The sequence below is a fragment of the Bidens hawaiensis genome, unplaced genomic scaffold (assembly GCF_021521415.1).
Source record: "Bidens hawaiensis isolate Kalapana, Puna unplaced genomic scaffold, B.hawaiensis_p1.1 tig00419374_1, whole genome shotgun sequence".
In the NCBI taxonomy this organism is placed as follows: domain Eukaryota; kingdom Viridiplantae; phylum Streptophyta; class Magnoliopsida; order Asterales; family Asteraceae; genus Bidens; species Bidens hawaiensis.
In genome coordinates, this window is record NW_027504839.1 from 524,275 (window position 1) to 539,345 (window position 15,071).

At 38.3% G+C, this 15,071-nt stretch overlaps 1 protein-coding gene across 1 annotated transcript; it reads right to left on the reverse strand.

The window, feature by feature from the left end:
- Positions 1-11,910: 11,910 nt before the first annotated feature.
- Positions 11,911-13,584, reverse strand: LOC143608459 (uncharacterized). Its single transcript, XM_077083495.1, has one exon. It carries the CDS (start codon positions 13,582-13,584, stop codon positions 11,911-11,913), a length of 1,674 nt encoding a protein of 557 aa, XP_076939610.1.
- Positions 13,585-15,071: the final 1,487 nt, after the last annotated feature.

Genomic DNA, 15,071 nt, shown 5'->3' on the forward strand with positions numbered 1-15,071 from the left:
GAGGATTCAGAAAAACCATCCAATTGAGAATGTTATATGTCCTCTTGAAACGGGCGTGTCCACCAGAAGTCAGACATGACATATAAACAGTTGTTTGTTTTCCTGTTTCATCTCTTAAATTGAGCCAAAGACGGTAGAAATGGCCCTTCAGGAACCAAGTTGGGTAGATGCTATGCATGAAGAATTGAATCAGTTTGATAAGTTGAAAGTTTGGAGAATGGTTGAGTTACTGGAAGGAAAGAAAGCACTTGATACGAGATGGGTCTTCCGAAACAAGCAAGATGACACAGGGGTTATTGTTTGAAACAAGGTATGATTGGTAGTTCGTGGTTTTCGACAAGTTGAAGGGTTAGATTACACTGAAGTCAATGCTCTAGTGGCTAGACTTGAGGCCATCCGAATTTTTCTTACCTGCGCGTCATTCATGGGGTTCACAGTATATCAGATGGAAGTTAAGACCGCGTTTCTGTACAGCGAAGTCAAAGAAGAGATCTATGTGGATCAGCCATTGGGTTTTGTTGAGTCCAAGGAACCAAATCACGTCTACAAGTTAGACAAGGCATTGTATGAGCTTCATCAGGCTCCTTGGGCGTGGTATGCTACACTGACCGCACATCTTCTAGATCATGGTTACAAGCGAGGGACCATTGATAAAACCTTGTTCTGTAAAATTGTCAAAAAAGATTTGATTCTAGTCCAAATCTATGTGGATGATATTATTTTTGGATCCACCAATGCTGAGTTGTGTGCAAAATTGAAGGAGTAATGAAGAAAAGGTTTGAGATGAGTTCGTTGGGTGAAATGACTACATTTTTGGGGTTACGGGTTCGCCAAAGCTCGACGGGAATTTTACTTCATCAAGGGAAGTATTTTGAGGATATTCTTGCAAAATTTGAGTTTCAAGATTCGAAGAGTGCTAACACTCCCATGGCGGAAAGGCCTCTACTGTCTTTGGTATCCCAAACACTCATAATTTGATCTTTATGCTTTTGCTGGTAGCAATTATGGTGGAGATGACATTGACAGGTAATCCACATCTGCCGGATGCCAGTTTTAGGAGATCGTCTCATTTCATGGCAGTGTAAGAAACAACAAACGGCGTCCACCTCGACCCCAGAAGCGGAGTATGTTGCTGCATCAGCTAACTGCTCCCAGGTGATCTGGATGCAAAACAAACTACTAGATTATGGTTTGGAATTTCTTGATATGCCTATTTTTTGTGATAATGATGCTGCTATTGCAATTGTTAAGAATCCGGTTCAACACTCTAAAACCAAGCACATCGATATTAAAATTCATTTTATTCGTGACTGTTACAACCGAAAATTAATTCACCTTGAACAAGTTCACACTGATAACATTGTGGCGGATTTATTTACAATACCGGTCGGAACAACCAAATTTAATGTGCTTGTGAGTTTTCTTAGAATGCTCCGTTTCGAGGATTGAGTCTTTTTGAGAATAAATTTGTACATATTTTATAAATTTGCACAAATTAGGGGAGAAAAATTAAAATATTCAAAAAGAGTGTGTGTGTGTGTGTGTGTATGTGTAATAAAAAAAATTGAGTACGTTTTTTTCAAGATTCACTCTTGCTTAAAATTATGTCGGTTGCTTAAGTTTGAAGAGCATATACTTGTATATGTTTGGTCCGGTGGTCTACTTGTAGATTCACTGGATAGCTATTTATCTAAAAACTGAAAGCACCTGGGGCAATTGTGATGTGTTTTTTGTAATAATATCATTTCTCTCTTGAACCATCCCATATATATATATATATATATATATATATGAAAAAAGATGTGTATTTAATGTTTTACCCTAATTGTACAATAACTAGTTTGGTGTAGTGGCAAATGGTATAACTTCCAACCAAAAGTTTATATATTCTAGTCTCATTTGAGACATTTTTAAGTTTATTTTTATACAAAAATAAATTTACACAACCTAAATCATGACCAAGTTAGCTCATTTAAAATTATTATTGTTTACACCAAACTAGAAAACAATTTATATAAGGCGTAAAATTTTTTTTGCTTATATTTATATTACTCGTTAGGGTCTACGAGTCTTTTTATTTCAGCTCAGCCTAGGCATATAAATTTTCGGAGAAGGCCAACGGTTTATATTGGAAGGCACCGTATAATTATGTATAGAACTAATTAATATATATAATACACCACATGAGGGCAAATTAAGACTTATCTTTTAAGTAATTTACAAGTAATGAAACACATAATACAAGTTTAAACAAGGACAAAAAGATCATTACAACATCAAAACTCACGTGTTTTTAACTTCTTATAAAGTAGTTACAACTTTTCTCCCTCAAGTATAATCACCTTTTTGTAAATTTAATGTATAGTTATAATTATTATCCTTAATCTTTTACTAATGTTTATTTATATTTTTACTTTTAACCCAACTTCCTCCATGATTTTTAAGCGTTAATAACTTTTTGTACGTTAATATATTTTTTTTTTAAATTGTACCATAAAAAACGAGCATATTTTTCTCTTTAATTTGACTATCATATTGTTGTAGTTTTTTTTTAGTTAAAAAAAATAACATTTTGTGTAGGGGTGTTTGAGGTATGGTTTTCATGGTTTTCAAGTTAAACTGTGAACCAAACTGTTAGTAATAATTTCTTATCGTCGTAAACCGAAACCGAACCATTGAAAATTGAAAACGGTTGGCCAAAAGCTAAAGAAAAAATCAACCGTAAAATCATACCAATAACCGATTTCAACAGTTTTACGGTTTCAAATCAAACAATGGACACCCATAACTTGTTACATGATTACCAAGTCTATTTTTCCTGTTGCATCGTGCGGACACCCGTCTAGTGTGTGTGTATATATATATATATGACAGAATTACAAAAATTGTCATTTATGTTTGTACAAAATTTCATTCATTGTTCTTTATCTTCAAAAGTAATATGTTTTATCAATTACGTTTTCAAATGCGACAGTGTTTGTCCTTTGCCCCTAACTCAGTTAGTTTTAGTCATTAAGTCTAGTCATGTGCATTGTAAATGACGGCAAATCGGTCATTTCACATACTAATTAACAATATGTTAATAATAAATTAAAAACTCTCCCTCTCCCTCTCTCTCTCTCTCGTTTAATCTAGCAGCAGCACCACCCTACCCCTACACCACCCACCCCACACCACCAACACCATCCAACCTACTGTCACCTCCTCCCCTATGTTACTAGGGCCATCACCTTACATACGGCCGCCACAAACCCTAACACCACCACCTACCTAAATTTCAACAATTTAAGTCTAAATTCATCATAACAGTAGTGAACCTAAACTTATCAAAATGCATGTAAAACCTTAACCTATTCTTGTGTATCAATATGCTCCACCAGAGATCATAATGAACCCTAATCATGACTGTTAGAAACCTAATCAGGGTTTCTTCCGTTGGAGCACCGTTTCCGCCGCTAGGGCTTTCAATTAAAAAACAATGAAGCAGTTAGGGCTTGCAATCAAATCCTCGTGCTGATAGAATCCCGTTGCAATCAAAACAACAGTGGTTTTGACAATAGGTTAAGAGAGATGATGGAGATTGGGGCGGGCCAGTTATGGTGGTGGTGGTTTCCAGCAGGGAGGTGGGTGGAGGTGGAAGACGGCGGCGATGCAAGGGTTGAGACGACGGTGGGTACAGGAGGTGGTGGAGGTGACGATGATAGTCTGGTTGGATTATGTAATATATATATAAATATTATATTAATTCTATTTTTTTAAAAGAAAAGGTATTATGTTTTTAATCTTTTAACTGTATTTGGTTTAAATGTTAAAATGATTTTTTAATAAACGGGTAAAATGACTGATTTGCCCTCCTGTGCAATGTACATAACCAGACTTAACGACAAAAGCTAACTGAGTTAGGGGCAAAGGACAAACGTTATCGGATTTGTATACGTAAAGGATAAAACATGTAACTTTTGAACATAAAGGACAATAAGTGAAATTTGGTATAAACATAATAAACAATTGTTTATATATATTTGGCCCATATGTTACCCTAACACTCCGTACAAGTTGTAAATTCCATGAACGTATTTTTTTTCCTTTTAACGGTCATTTGCCCTTCAAAGGAAGCCCACCCTAAACTATGAACGTACTTATCTGTTTATATCTAATTGAATATAAAATCTTAATTGTTTAATACTTGTTATGATTCTCACATGTCAAGGTGATCAGTTTATGACCCACCTTCAACAACCACTAAAATCCTTTGCAGAAAAATACACAAACAAAAAGATTAAGCTCTTCTCCCACATGCACATGCAAAACACATTGAAAAGTAAGAGAAAAGGAGGCATAAAATAGTACAAAGTATAATCATAGCTTACATCTTTTTCCATAAGAAACGAAGCACAGATTAAGACATGTTATAATGCAACCATGTAAGATAAGCACAACAATTCCAAGTATCACACATCTATGTCTTCTAATAAAAAGGCAAAGGAAGAATTCAAGACGCTATTAAATCAACGAGATAAGTATTAGAATAAGGATAACTATCTGGATTTTGAAGTTACCTCTTGATTTGATTTCTAACAAATGAGTTTTATATATTAAAATGTGTAGATTGGATAAATAATACGGATATGGTGTGTGGTTGTAATTAGATCAAACATGAGTGAGTGGGAAAATCATCAGGGTATGGGCTTACTTATGTTTTTGAATTTTATATTGTATTAATCAAGTTGGATTCATGAATTAAAGGACGAATGTAACTTCCTTGATTGTTATTTAACTGTTTAGAAGTCATACAAGCTGTTTGGGATTAAGCATGGTATCTTTATACGTAACATTTAGTTTGACCCATGTATTTTGTTGATACAGTTTAGATATATTACTCGTCTGCATGACCTTTGATGTGCACGAAGTGGTATATAAACATCTAGCAAATAATGACCAAGAACGAGTAATGAAAACCTATAATACCCTAAGCCAAACCATTAGCAACAGGCAAGTGAACCTATTGGGTGTTGAATAGTTATGGGAAGACCGGGAATATCGAACTCTAGAGACACTTATTTAAATAACGAGATTAGTTTTAAAAGCTAATTTAAAGTAATAATTAAGAAAATATATAGTTTTGGATTTTTATTTATTTTATTTAAAAACTAATAATAAATTATACTAAATACTTAAATAAATTAAAGTAAACTAGAAAATTAAATTACCGAATAAAAACTTTAGCAAATTCAAATATGGGAGCAAGAGTTATCTAGGCAAGGAATCCGAATTGTGACGACTTGGGCTATTATCGGTTACGGGAAAATGTTATGGGAACCGGGAATCTAAAGATATGAAAATCTAGGAAAATTAATGGATCCTTAATCACTCTCAAGGTGTCACCGAAAAAAGAAATCTTAGAGAACATGTAAAAACACCGGCTTATTAGTTCACCTGTCAGTTCACCAATTATGATTAATTACCCTATAAAACAGCTAACCCGTCGGTTTCACTATCTCAATGCACCAAAGTACACGGGGTGGTTTTGAACAGTTTAAAGGACACGGGTAAACGGTGAAATTAAGGCAAAAATAGGCAAACCTCCTGTCAGATAATTTAACCTAAAACCCTAACAACACAGACAAACCCGACAACTTATCACCCGTCGGATATTTAAGCTAGTAAGAATATAAACTTCTAAAAATATGCCAAAATCAGTTTCTATGGTGAATGAGCTCAATAAACCAAAAACAAGTTGCAAACACACAGTAGACAACCCTAACATGCAACCTATAATTGAAAGACTTTCAATCAAATAACATGTGAAACAAATCAAAAGTCAATACGCAGAGACACATCTAATAAAACTAATCAAAACTTTTAATTAATCAAAATCCCATAAACGAAACCCGATAACAGACAAGTCCAAAACAGTCAACAAAACATCATCTTAAGCCTAGATAACTAAAAGGGTTTAGCCAATATTCATGTTCAAGAAAAAATATGAATAAATAAAACTACTCATGAAAAGAAGAAAAATAAAAAAAGGGTTTATTAATAGCCTGGTTCAAATAATTGTGCAACCTGCTTCTTTAATTCTTTCTTTTCTTTGTGTTGTTCGAAGTCACCAACTGCGTAGTTATTTTCTCCAAGAAATCCCACCATACAAATACAGTAATACTAAAATCCTTTTGCTTCCTGTAGCTCCTGCTTTCTGACTTGATTGACGTCCCCAGAAAATAATAATAATAATAATAATAATAATAATAATAATAATAATAATAATAATATGCTACGGCTCTGTCTTCTCTCTCCAAATTACACCTTTTTCCAATTATATAAACTGCCGAAAACCTAATTCTTGTGTCTCAAGCCAAATATTCTTTCATGTCCAGCCCATCTAAGCATCAAATAAAATATTATTTAATATCTAGCCCATTCGTTGAGATTGTCCACAAACCAAATTATTATAACTTTTTTTTATTTATTCTTTTTAACTCCAATAATGGAGCAAACTTTTTATCAAACGTACTTTTTAATTTTCTCATTTTCTTTATTTTTCTTTCTAACATGACATCTTTTATTAAGAATTTTAAACAAGAACATAAGCTTAGTTAAAATACTCAATTTAGCTCATTGTCTCATGAAACCTTAAAACTCACATACGAACCAATTAATAATAATATTCAATAAAAAACTTGGTTCGAAAGTATCTAAAAGTGTTGGAAATATTAATATAAAAATATATATATAGTTTAGACCACATCAAATATCCCCACACTTAAACTTTTTTTCGTCCTCGAAAAATATATAATGCAATGGAATCATAATTCAAAGTCGATCTTCAAAACATATAGGTTATCTTTTAAGCATAGATAAACGCAAAAACCGCGATTGCCGATATTGTTGTCCACTTAAACCCAGCCACCAGCCTATCAAGCCCCCAATTGCATTAAGCGTTTTAAGTCAAAAAATCAAGGCTACACCTACCCCATCTCAGACAAAGAGAGCTAGAAGAACTAGAGTCGAACCAAACTGGCTCGACAAATCACCATAAGCTAAGGACTCGTTGATTGTACTAATTAGATGCACTCGGTGAAATTTGATGGATGAATGGTCGTGTGGAGGTCGTACGAGCTATACCTAAATATTATTGGACTTTTTCCTATAAAATCCTAATTTGATATTTATTGACTAAGAACCTTCGAGCCCCAATAGTGTATCCGCAGAGTCACTATCCCCTTGGTAACACGTAAACTCTAAGTCTCGTCTAGTATGTGCATCTTTGGCCTCTTTTACTATTTTTGAGAATGCTTCTTTGGCATTTTACAATCTTTGAGAATGCTTCTTTGGCATTTTACAATACATAACTTTCTTCACAAGCATTTGCTTTTCTTGAACCAACTCTTGGAATACACTTTCAAAACATACTCTTTTTTTTCTTTTTCTTTTTTTTTTTCTTTTTTTATTTTTTGCTTTTTTTATGTCACCCTAAAATATATAACTATTTCTAAGCTCGTAGAAAGATGGACATGTGGTGTGTGCTGGTTTGAGTGCATCTAAGTATAACCATCTCAAAGTTTTTAGATTATGGTAATCCTCCCTAAGCATCGAAATTCGGTTTCACCGTTTTTCAAATTATTAGATATATAAAATCTGCTAAAGAGGGCTATCAAAACTAGTTGGGCCTACCGACACATCCCAAATTAAGTGCGTTATCTGTTATTTAATTTCATATATAATAGTAGTTTTAAAAGATCAACCTTAAACAATAATATCATTTTCCATTACACGCAAAATATATTTCGGGACATTTTTTTTTTAAGTTTTTCAATTTTTTTTACTTTTTTTTATATAACTTCTTTTTTCTTTTTTTTATTATTTTTTATTTTTTTATAGATTTTTTTTTCACTTTTTATTTTTTTTATTTTATTTTTAATTATTTTTTTAATAAAATTAAAACGTCATTTTCCCATCCCCACACTTAAATTTCGCATTGTCCTCAATGGAAGGAAGGAAAAAGACAAAAATAAAGCGGAAATAAAATAAAACAAAGCATAAAGAAAATGGAACAGACTCCCCTGGTAATATGGCAATGATATGTGTATGTCATCTTCCAATAAAGCGGCCGTATAGCATTTCATTCGCGGCCGCAGCTTTTGGGTGCCCTCTACAATCAAATAAGCTCAGAACGCCCCCGTACGAATGGAGATTGAGTACGAACGAAAGTATCCAAACTTGCAACACAAAGCTCAAAGCACCCAAAGCAGACATCAAACAGACTCTAAAAACTTAAAACAAACTCAAAATAAAATAATAATAATAATAATAATAATAATAATAATAATAAACTAAATAAAAATATACAGACTCTACACTTGGGTATTTCCCGAGGCCTATCCCTATCAAGCAATCAAAGTAGGGATGTCGAGGAGAAATACATCTTCCTCATCCGAATCAACCGGCCCACCGATATAATGCTTTAACCTATGGCCGTTCACCTTCCACGCTCTCCCCTCATGATCAACTAACTCAACTGCACCATGCGGAAATGCCGCTTTCACCGTGTATGGACCAACCCATTTCGATCTAAGCTTTCCTGGAAATAACTTCAGAAGGGAATTATAAACCAACACACGATCCCCACACTTAAACTCTTTCACTTTCCTCAACTTTCGATCCTGAAACGCCTTCGTACGCTCCTTATAACTCCATGATCTCGCATACGCCTCATCTCTCAACTCCTCTACCTCATGAATTTGGAGATACCGGTTTTTCGCAGCTTGGGTCAGGTCAAGATTAACGGCTCTCAACGCCCAATATGCTCTATGCTCTAACTCAACCGGTAGATGACATGCTTTCCCGTAAACCATCCTAAAGGGCGTGGTCCCAATAGGCGTTTTAAATGCTGTGCGGAAAGCCCAAAGTGCATCATCCAATTTGTCAGACCAGTCCTTTCGGTTCTTGCCGACAGTTTTCACTAAAATTTGTTTAACGCCTCGGTTTGCATTCTCCACTTGCCCGCTCGTCTGTGGATGATAGGCGGTGGACAATCGATGGGTGACCTCATATCGTGCCAACTCCTTCTCCATCTGGGCATTACAGAAATGTGTGCCCCTATCACTTATCAAGCCTTGGGAGTACCAAACTGACAAAACAACCACTTCAAGAATCCCACTACAACTCGGCCGTCGTTAGTGGGCAAGGCTTGAGCCTCAAACCACTTGGAAACGTAATCGATTGCCACGAGAATGTATCGGTTCCCTCGAGAAGACGGGAACGGACCCATGAAATCAATGCCCCAAACGTCGAAAAACTCACAAACCTGAATTGGGTTTTTGGGCATCTCATTACGGGATGAGATGTTACCAGTGCGCTGACATGCGTCACACTGTCTGACAAACTCGTGTGAGTCTTTGAAAATTGATGGCCAATAAAAGCCGGAATCTAAAACTTTCCTAGCGATGGAAGACGAACCATGGTGACCTCCAGTTAAACCCTCATGACAAGGCCTAAGAATCTCACGGACCTGTTCCCTACTCACACACCTCCTCAACACTCGATCAGCGCCTACACGAAAAAAATACGGCGAATCCCATATGTAGTGGCTAGCGTCTGCAAAAAACTTCCTCCTCTGCTGATAACTCATGCCCTTAACCACTACTCCTTCGGCCAGATAATTCGCAATGTCGGAGAACCATGGAAGACCCTCCTCTTCAGCACTCACGTATAAAACTGGCCCTCTCTCAAATTTAACCCTCACCATCATCAACGACTCGTGGGGGAACTTATCCCCGATGGCATCCTCTCTAATCTCCTCTCTCTTAGGATCCTCCAGACGTGATAAGTGATCCGCATCTACATTCTCCGCTCCCTTTTTATCTCTAATCTCAATATCGAACTCGGAAAGCAAGAGAATCCATCGTATCAGGCAAGGCTTGGCATCTTTCTTGGTGAACAGGTATCGCAATGCCGCATGATCAGTATAAACAATGGTTTTGGACAACACGAGATAAGAATGAAATTTTTCGAACGCGAAAACCACTGCTAGAAGCTCCTTCTCACTAGTCGTGTAATTCTCTTGAGCGTCATTGAGGGTCTTACTCGCGTAATAGATAGGATGGAAGTGCTTGTCCTTCCGCTGACCTAAAACAACCCCTATTGCAAAATCACTAGCGTCGCACATGAGCTCGAAGGGTAAGCTCCAGTCGGGTGCTACGAAGATAGGGGCGTTAACCAACTGCCCTTTAAGAAACTCAAACGCCTTCAGACAATCAGCATCGAAGTCGAATGCGATGTCCTTCTCTAGAAGGCGAGTCATGGGTCGGGTGATCTTAGAAAAATCTCTAATGAACCTACGATAAAAACTCGCATGCCCGAGAAAACTACAAACGGATTTCACACTAGTCGGTGGAGGAAGTCTACTGATGGTGTCGATTTTAGCTCTGTCAACCTCAATACCGTCTCGCGAAACCTTGTGCCCGAGCACAATGCCTTCAGTCACCATGAAGTGGCACTTCTCCCAGTTCAACATTAACTTAGTCTCTATGCACCGCTTCATCATCCTCTCAAGATTAGAAAGACATTGATCAAATGAGTCCCCATATACCGAAAAATCGTCCATGAAAACCTCCATGGAACTCTCGATCATGTCCTGGAATATCGCTACCATGCAACGCTGGAAAGTAGCTGGAGCATTACATAACCCGAAAGGCATACGTTTGTACGCGAAGGTACCGTATGGGCGTGTAAATGTGGTCTTTTCCTAATCCTCATGTGTGACCGGGATCTGGAAATAACCTGAAAATCCATCAAGAAAACAGTAAAACTGTCGCCCCGACAGACGCTCCAACATCTGATCGATGAACGGAAGAGGAAAACGGTCTTTCCTAGTAGCGTCGTTAAGCCTTCTATAGTCTATGCACACCCGCCAACCTGTGACTGTCCTAGTCGGAATAAGCTCGTTACATTCGTTAATGACAACTGTCATCCCTCCCTTCTTAGGTACAACCTGAACAGGACTCACCCATGAAGAATCGGAGATGGGATAGATCAGGCTTACGTCAAGGAGTTTGATAACCTCCTTTCTGACCACCTCCGACATGTTAGGGATAAGCCTTCTCTGAGGTTGGATTACAGGCTTGTACTCATCCTTCATGAATATCCTGTGCGCGCAAAAGTTGGGGCTGATGCCCTGGATGTCCATGAGTTTCCACGCAATAGCATGTCTGTGTGCCTTGAGCACATCAACCAACCTCGATTTCTCGTCATCCGTTAACTGAGAAGAAATGATGACGGGTAAATCGGCATCACCGTCCAAGAAAGCATACCCCAAATGAGGAGGGAGCTCTTTAAGCTCGAGGGACGGTGGTGCCTCAATAGATGTTCTCTCCTTCGGTCCCTCGGTGCTATCGGCAACAGTGAATACCTCGGGGTATTCAGGAGGTGAGCCAACAAGAATGCTCAAGTCGTGCTCCGGGGGAACATCAACCTCATCCTTCTGATTGAGCAAGTATGCTCCAGAGATGTAGTCAAGACATCACTCAAACTGAGATATGAACGTGTCAAGAAAGTAAACGGAATCGTCCTGACTACTAGAGTTCCTCATTGATTTGACGACATCGAAGGTGATGTTCTCCTCCCCTACACGAAGTGTAATTTTGCCATCAAAGACGTCCATAAGCGCTTTAGCAGTATGCAAGAAGGGTCGTCCCAAAATGAGTAGGACCTGATCGTCAGCCTCCATGTCAAGAATAACAAAATCCACAGGGAAAACGAATTTATCGGCTTTAACGAGTACATTTTCCACAATTCCCCGCGGATATTTGACCGAACGGTCGGCCAAGGATAAACTCATGCGCGTCGGGACTGGCTCGCCAAGGTCTAGCTTTTTATACAGAGAATATGGCATCAGATTTATGCTGGCACCTAAATCGGCCAACGCGTAGCTCTCAGTTGAGCTGCCAAACAAACACGGAATATCGTGAACTGTCCCGGGTCTGCTAATTTCTCTGGCAGCTTGTTCTGGACTACCGCAGAGCATCCTTCATTAAGACATACTGTCGAAAGCCCCTCCAACTTCTTCTTATTCGAAAGAAGATCTTTTAAGAATTTTGCATATTTAGGCATATGCTGGAGTGCCTCGACAAACAGAAGATTGATTTTTAGCTGTTTAAAAATGTCCAAGAAATGTCCATATTCCTGCGCATACTTCTGCCGCAGAAGACGAGCTGGATACGGAACTCGAGTAAGATCGACTTGGGGACTCTTCTTATCTTCAATCTTCTTCTCAACAACTATCTCTGCAGGAGACTCACCGTTTGACGCGGTACTTGCTGGGACTCGCCTCTCGTGCGCCCTCATATGAGTCTCCAATTCTATCTCCTCGTCCACCGGCTCCTCATCATCTGCCGGCGACTGCTCTCGATCACCTCCTCTGCCTCTACGGGTGGTCACCGCCTTTAACTGTGCCTTCAAGTTAAGCTCTGTGCTGCCCTGAAACGCTCTGACCTTCTTATTAGGTAGCATCTGCTTCATCATCTCATCCACCTTTCGAGACATCTCCAAAAATGACGACTGCTGGTTCTTCAACAGGGTGTCGTGCTCAGCCAGGCTCTGCTGTGTGTTAGTATCTCTGTCAATTAGGTGAGAAAGCATGGTAGATTGCTTAGTTAGAAGTTCCTTAAGATCCGGATCCATACCGTTACTCTTCCCCGCACTCGAACTCCCTGCTGCCTCGGGGTCACTAACCTGCTCCTGCCTCTGCTGAAAACCCTGAGCATTACCTCCCGACTTCCAACCATAGTTGGAGTTATTTCTCCATCCTAAGTTACCGTAGGCATTCGCTCCCCGACTCTGATTACCCAAGTAGTCCACCTTCTCCTGTTGATCGACCGGACAATCAACTGTATTGTGCCCTCCATGACAGATTTCGCATTTCTGAGCGATCTTCTTCAACTCTCGGATATCTTTCTGCATTGCCTCTAAGGCAGTCGCGATCCTAGTATCATTCGAGACCTGATAAATGCCTCGAGTGGAAGAGGTGGTGGTTTTAGAAGCACCTCGGGCGGACGACTCCTGCTGCTCGGCTAGGGAGAAACTCTCAAATAAAGACTCACACTCATCTATATCCAGCTTCTCTAACATGTTTCCTCCAGCTGACGTATTGAATCTCTTCTCCATCTCAAAGGTCAGCCCGTTATAGAATTTCTCGACTACAGCCCATTCAAGTAGACCATGTTGGGGGCATCTACTAAGAAGATTACGGAACCTTTCCCAAGCCAAAGGGTATGGCTCGTCAGGGTCCATGCGAAAGGAACAGATCTGATCACGGAGTCGCGAGGATTTAGATGGCCGAAAGTACTTCTTAAGGAATTTAGCTTGAAGATTATCCCAGGTAGTGATGGACCCAGGGGGAAGGTTTTCCAACCACGATGAAGCACGACCCTCTAGAGAAAATGGAAAAAGATGAAGGTATATAGTAGCACGAGTGACGTTGGCAATATTGAAAGTGTCGCAAATACGAGTGAATTTGTTCAGATGGCCAGGCGCGTCCTCGTCTTCAAGTCCGTGAAATGGGGCAGAATTAGTGATGAAATTCATGACGTTGGTTGGAATCTACCAGTTATTAGCATCGGGCATCGCCGGATGTGTGATAGCAGACCGTCTCCCCATAACTCCCTCATTCGCTCTCGAGTGAACCGTACGCCTAGGTGGGTTAGCGTCACCCATATCTAAAGTGGAATCAGAAACGTGTACCTTGCTTTTGCGTAGAGCAAGTGCAATCTCTTGAAACTCCCTACGGCACTCACGAAAATCTCTTCGGGTTCGTCTGAAGCAGTGAACTCTGTTGGTCCTAGTGAACGTGTACGTCGTATACACTGAAAAACAAGTATAAGAGTAAGGACCCAAGCTTATCCCTAGAGCAAACAACTTACAATCAAGGCATAGATAGCAATCAAGAGAAAATAAATAATAAAATAAAATAAAACTAATTAATTAACTAAAACTAAACTAAAAACAAATAAAAGCAAATAGAAACTAGTTCGCTATTACCAAGTGTACTCGGCAACGACGCCAAAAACTTGATGTGCACGAAGTGGTATATAAATATCTAGCAAATAATGACAAAGCACAACGAGTAATAAAAACCTAGAATACCCTAAACCAAACCACTAGCAACAGGCAAATGAACCTATCGGGTGTAGAATAGTTATGGGAAGACCGGGAATATCGAACCCTAGAGACACTTATTTAAATAACGAGATTAGTTTTAAAAGCTAATTTAAAGTAATAATTAAGAAAATATATAGTTTTGGATTTTTATTTATTTTATTTAAAAACTAATAATAAATTATACTAAATACTTAAATAAATTAAAGTAAACTAGAAAATTAAATTACCGAATAAAAACTTTAGCAAATTCAAATATGGGAGCAAGAGTTATCTAGGCAAGGAATCCGAATTGTGACGACTTGGGCTTTTATCGGTTACGGGAAAATGTTATGGGAACCGGGAATATAAAGATATGAAAATCTAGGAAACTTAATGGATCCTTAATCACTCTCAAGGTGTCACCGAAAAAAAGAAATCTTAGAGAACATGTAAAAACACCGGCTTATTAGTTCACCTGTCAGTTCACCAATTATGATTAATTACCCTATAAAACAGCTAACCCGTCGGTTTCACTATCTCAATGCACCAAAGTACACGGGGTGGTTTTGAACAGTTTAAAGGACACAGGTAAACGGTGAAATTAAGGCAAAAATAAGCAAACCTCCAGTCAGATAATTTAACCTAAAACCCTAACAACACAGACAAACCCGACAACTTATCACCCGTCGGATATTTAAGCTAGTAAGAATATAAACTTCTAAAAATATGCCAATATCAGTTTCTATGGTGAATGAGCTCAATAAACCATAAACAAATTGCAAACACACAGTAGACAACCCTAACATGCAACCTATAATTGAAAGACTTTCAATCAAGTAACATGTGAAATATTCATTCAGACACAAATCAAAAGTCAATACGCATGAGACACATCCAATAAAACTAATCAAAACTTTTAATTAATCAAAATCCCA

Excerpts from the sequence above, each read along its gene's own strand:
- LOC143608459 (XM_077083495.1), bottom strand. The coding sequence starts at position 13,584 with ATGAATTTCATCACTAATTCTGCCCCATTTCACGGACTTGAAGACGAG.